The 5,874-nt window shown below is 47.0% G+C and overlaps 1 protein-coding gene across 1 annotated transcript; it reads left to right on the forward strand.

Annotated features, from left to right (window-relative positions):
- Nucleotides 1–519: 519 nt before the first annotated feature.
- On the forward strand, nucleotides 520–5,573 carry LOC136288989 (G-protein coupled receptor 83-like). Its single transcript, XM_066182453.1, has 4 exons — nucleotides 520–936; nucleotides 2,551–2,676; nucleotides 4,306–4,439; nucleotides 4,949–5,573. Exons 1-4 carry the CDS (start codon nucleotides 520–522, stop codon nucleotides 5,571–5,573), a joined length of 1,302 nt encoding a protein of 433 aa, XP_066038550.1.
- Nucleotides 5,574–5,874: the final 301 nt, after the last annotated feature.

Raw genomic sequence — 5,874 nt, forward strand, 5'->3', positions numbered from 1 at the left:
TCACAGGGAACACAGGGACCACTCTGCTGCTGAGCAAAGCTGCTTCACTGAGTAGTCAGAGATACTTGGAGAGGGAAAAGCAAAGCAAAAGGCAGCCCTTGCTTTTTTGTTTCTTCCAAGCTCTGAAAACTCTTGGGAAATGGAAATCTGATGGATTAAGGACTATGTGGAGAGCCAGTAAAGCAGATTTCCAAGGATAAATTGCAGATTGAAGAAGAACAGTGCCCAAAAGGAAATATTCACTAAGATTTCTTCCTTGGTGCAGAGAGAAAATGTTTGGGGATCTCTGATATTTCAGCCTCTGAATCAGCTTTTCTGTGGGGGACATATGGGACTTAAGAAGGACAGCTGACAGGGAACCTCTGAGATGAAGCTGACGTGTCCCCAACACAGGCAGAAGGACCCATTTATCAACTCTTTTCTCTAGTTTGCAACCATGGGGCAGATTTTTAGAATGCAAACGTGTGTGTTTGCTCCTGCAACCACTGGCTATTGCAGCTGATCTGGCAGAAGGCACTGATGAGTGTGTGGCTGGACCAGGGCTCTGCTGCCCCAGCCATGAGACAGCACAACTGGTTCCCCTTGCAGTACATGCCCAAGCCCTTCTGGAGAGCGGAGAATCACAACACAACCAACTTCTTCTCTGCACTGTACGGCTTCCCTAACCAGTCCTTCTTCCACAGTGATTTGAACCTGGAGGACCTGGGGGACTTCAATAGTGGAGCCAAGTATGAGGGTGAGTCCCAGAGCCGGACCGTGAAGGCGTTGCTGATTGTCGCCTACTCTGTGATCATCTGCATTTCTCTCTTCGGCAACATCCTGGTGTGCCACGTGGTCATCAAGAACAAGAGAATGCACTCTGCCACCAACCTCTTCATCGTAAACCTGGCTGTTGCTGATGTGATGATCACCACCCTGAACACCCCCTTCACACTGGTGAGCCCCTCCAGCCGTGCCTGCTGGTGTCTGTGTGTGCCTGTCAGCTGCGTGCACTAGGGTTGAACAGGCTGGGACCACGCTGGTATCCAGACTTACTTTTGCCCCCCTTCCCCTTTTGCCTTATGGAGAGGGTACAGTCATGGCCTGCATCCTAAACACCCCCTGAGCAAGTGGAGCTGGGGGCTCATGCCCCCACCTCGCAGTCTGTTGCAGGTGTCACTCTGCTGCAGCTTTCCATCTCTCTGGACAAGGCACAGATCTGGGAGCCCTTTTTACCTGTAGATGGGGAAGGAAGTGGGGACAAGTTTGACATGAGAAAATCCAACTAATGGCTGGTTTCCTGTGGAAGCAACATGAACAATGTCAGTCCCTGTGCAACATCACAGGGGAGTGTTTAGCCTGCACTGAATAGTGTCGGTGCCATGTCCCTCCCTCGGCCACTACAGAGGGTGCTTCCTGGGGCTAATAATCCTTTTTTTTCTTTTCAGTGACTAAAATATATACATATGATATAAAAGAATATTAAATGAATGAGGTGGAAAAAATTAAAGATTAATTTCTTGCCCCACTGTCACAGACTGTAAATGACATGTAAACAGGGCTCTGCTCCTGGATTTGATGCAGCATTCCTGTTCAAAATCCTCCTGCTTCATCCCTGCCCAAAGTGCTCTTCCGCCTTCCAAAAGCAGGTCTTGAATTAGTGATTTGAATTCACCCTTTCTTAAACTGATGCTGTTTCTTTGGTGGGATTTTTCTGCCTTGCTCTGATGGGATTAGCATCCTGTAACTTGTTCAGGGAGATCCTGATGCCCTCTTGTGTGTTCGCACACCAACAGCCACACACTAGGCATGTGTAATTAAATTTCTATCAGCTCTCTCAGGAACGAGCTTTACATCAGCTCCAGACATCCAGTACATTGCTCCAGTTCAGGGACAGTCAGTGCTGCATGAGTTGCCCCTGTAGGGAAATTAATTACATAAATTGAAAACAGATTAGCTAGTCTTGGCAAATTTTCTGTGGACAGATGCTTTGTAGTAAATATACTTTACTTCAAATTAGCTTAATCTGCAGGAAAATGAGTGACATTAATTTGTAATTAATATTACACAGTCAGAAATAACAAGGGAATGAGGCAATTTGGCACATTCTCCTCTGCAGAGAAGCCATCATCAGTAACAGGTCTTTGGGAACAGGTGAGACAGATTCTGTGGATTCCTCTCACTAAGTTTGTAGACTATGCAGCTTTCAGCATCCACATGCCCAAAAGTATAATGTTTTCTGGGAGGCACCTAGTGTCCCCTGCAGAGCCTCGTTGAGGAGCAGAGATAAGATTTCTTTATGTGTTCCAGAAGGGCCATGGCAAATGTACAAATGTACACAACATACGCAGAGCACTGCTCAAGCCATTGGTTTGTCCAGTGCAGTAAATCTACCCTCAGTTTGAGACCTTCTTGCAAGGTCACTGTTTCCCAAAGAAAAACTGAGGATAAAGCACCTCCAAAGCCTCAGGAATTTGTATTAAACCATTTCTTCCGTATTGTGCACCTGGGAAGCCAATTTGCTTCTCTTCAGGTACTGCTCCTCTTAATCTGATGTTGTCTGTTCTTCAGGTGAGGTTTGTGAGCAGCACCTGGGTTTTTGGAAAGCTGATGTGTCACATCAGCCGGTTTGTTCAGTACTGCTCTGTCCACGTGTCTGTGCTGACCCTTGCTGCCATTGCACTGGACCGGCACCAGGTATGTTGAAGACACTACCCCTATGTTTGCTAAAAAATAATGTGCTAAATATATAGTTGTTTCCTCCTCAAACCCTATTATCTGGAAACCTGCACTGTCTTGAAACTCAGGAAACAGAGGGGAGAACTCTAGCTTTCACGGCAGTGGACAAAAACCCCATGATTTTTACAGGGAGGGTGATGAAATACTGCAACAGGCTGTCCAGAGAGGTTGTGGTTAGTGGGAGTCTCTGCTCTTGGAGATACTGAAAACCTCAGGAGGCCAGTGCCACACAGCCTGATCCACCCCTGCTCTGCCTGGGCCGTTGGGCTCGTGGGCTCCCTGCCGTCCTCAGCCCTGCCTCAGAGCAAAGCCCCACCAGCAGGGTGGGGTTAAGTGCTGAATTCCAACATCAGCCAGCCCACACGTTCTCTCCACACAGATTCATGAGTCTGTCAGTTCTGACACTTGCCCCATTCCTTGCCTAAGACTGGAAACTAATAAGAACTATGTTAATTCATCCAGTACAAGGTAAGAAATTCTCTCCTTCTCCTCCAGCCCTGATACTTACCAGTCAGGAAAACCTTTCAGGTCAAACAATGAGTACAGACTGAAGGGTTTCCTCAAGAAAGTTTGTAATTTGTTCTTTAGCTGATTAGTGCTGGGAGGCCAGATCCAGCAAAGAGAGCTCTCAGGCAGACTTGATTTCTTGCAGGGATGGTGTCACTGAAACAGTTGCTACAGAAAAGCATCTTCACGTGATAAATGCTGTGGCTGGATGAAATTCAAAACAAGAACTGGCTCCACCTTGTGTCAGAGAATCACAGGGACTGCCGGAGCACAGATCAGCCACTTCTGTCTTTTTTACTTCAAAGAGTTTGACAGTCTGCCCGTTTCACGAGCAATATTGCAGCTCCTGAAATCAAAGCACTTCGACAGTGATTCATTTTAACCAGTAGATTCTGGGTTGATTGCAAGGCATGGCTAGGTCTTAAGAAGTTTAATTAATTATTCAAGAAGTTTGTTTAATTAAGGGCAAAAATTACATGCCCTTAAATTCAGTCGAGGTGGTGCCTCAGGGCTGGAATGAACTAGTATGGCCCAAGGAGATAACGACGGAAGTGAGGAGATGTCCTGGACAAAAGAGAAAACAACACTTGCCTCCAAAAATATTGCTACCCTGAGAAGTACCATAGCAGTCAGATACTCTAGGGGAGTTGGATAACTTGATTAAGTAGGTATTTATAATGGGACTGGAAACGACATGCCAAAAATACCGAAGACTTCATCAGCCAAGTGATCATCTGGATGACATGATAGGTCTATTTTTAATTATTGTTTCATTGCCTAAGATAATCCTCCACAGTGCATAGAGCCCAACAGAGATCTCACCACTGTGGTCTCTGGAGTCCTGCCGCTGGGTCACACAGAACGTGTTTCTCTGCTCAGGCTCTGGGCCAGCAGTAACACCCAATATGTGCACAGCTCCATGCACTTCCAGCCCTCGTGCTCCCTGAAGTCCTGTAAAGAGAGTCTCTCTGCCTTTTAACACTGAAGAAATGTGGAGCTGCTGATGCATATCACATGCAACACGGGGCTCAAAAGGTGACCAAGATGCTGTAAATCCTCAGGAGCTGTTGTTCTCTGCAGGTAATCATGCATCCTCTCAAGCCACGCATGTCCATGGTGAAAGGAGGGATTTGCATCATCATCATCTGGGTTATGGCCAGCTGCTTCTCACTGCCTCACGCCATTTATCAGACTCTGACTAGGTTTTATATTGGGTAAGACATTTACATATTTTTTGTTGTATGACAGTTTGCAAAGCCTAAGAGAAGCCAAGGCCACATCCTTCCATCCATGTTATGAGAGCAGAAAGAGAGGTGAAACAGAGAAGTTTTCGTTCCCTTTGCATGGGTGGTGTGTCTGTCACAAAGGGACAATGACAATTGATGGAATTGCTTCCAGGCTGGTTCATTAGTTGTTTTGGGCTCAGAGATTCAACCATGTAATTTGGGGCAGGCACAAGGGAGAGGGCTTCCTTGTCAGCAGAGGACACAGATATCAATATGGATTTCTTTCTTTTCCTGGGGATGTGTTTAAGATACCCCTCACTGGAGCCAAAGGTCAAACCTAGAGTAAAATTTTCCATTGAAATTGACACCTGTCCATGACACCAAACGAGTTCTGCTATCTGTACCTATACTGAAACTTGTCTGAATGTCTGAGGTGTTTGTCCTCAGATGTGTGCAGCTGGTAGTGGAACTGAGAGCTCTTTCTCTTTGATCTTCAGAAACAGAACCATCCGAATGGTCTGCCTCCCCAGCTTCCCTCCTCCTGCTGATCTTTACTGGAAGTATTTGGACCTGACTACATTTGTTCTCTTGTATGTTCTGCCATTGCTCGTGATCTCCATCACATACACCATAGTGGCCAAAAAGCTCTGGCTGAGGAACGCCATTGGGGACCTCACCATGGAGCAATACTACGCCCATCAGCGTAAGAAGAAGATGACACTGAAGATGCTAATGGTGGTGGTGGTTGTGTTTGCCGTGTGCTGGTTTCCCCTGAACTGCTACGTGGTGCTGATCTCCTGCAGGGCCATCCACAGCAACAACGCACTGTACTTTGCTTTTCACTGGTTTGCCATGAGCAGCACCTGCTACAACCCCTTCATCTACTGCTGGCTGAACGAGAGCTTTCGCACAGAGCTGCGGTCCCTGCTGTGTGCGTGCCGGCGCAGGAGCATGGCTCAGGGCCACGCTCTGCAGCCCATCTCCCCGCTGTTCCGGCATGCCAAGGCTGAGAACTGTCGGTTCAAGAGAAGCAGCACATGCCAGAAGGCACAGACACCCTCCCAGAGGCACTCTGCAAAGACAGACATAACCAGTGTGCAGCCGATTGTGGCAGAAAGCTGAACCCTTCATCTCACTGCTGGGCAGCATCATGTAGGGATTTCAAAATCATGGGGAAAATGGGTTTGGAAAGGCCTCTGGAGACCATCAAGTCAACCTTCTGCCCACAGCATGCAAACTCCAACCTTTGACTGGGTCATTCAGGACCTTGTTCTCTCAGGTACCAAAATTCTTTAGGGATGAATTGGCCACTTGTGGGCTTCAGAATGAGGGGTGTTGAGTGAATTTTTCATTGGAACAGACAGCAAAATTGAAAAGAATTATTTAACAGCACACAAAGCCTTTCATGGTCTAAGCAAACATG

This window comes from Chamaea fasciata, unplaced genomic scaffold (assembly GCF_029207755.1).
Source record: "Chamaea fasciata isolate MVZ Bird 193981 ecotype frontalis unplaced genomic scaffold, bChaFas1.0.hap1 SCAF_4, whole genome shotgun sequence".
Taxonomy (NCBI): domain Eukaryota; kingdom Metazoa; phylum Chordata; class Aves; order Passeriformes; family Sylviidae; genus Chamaea; species Chamaea fasciata.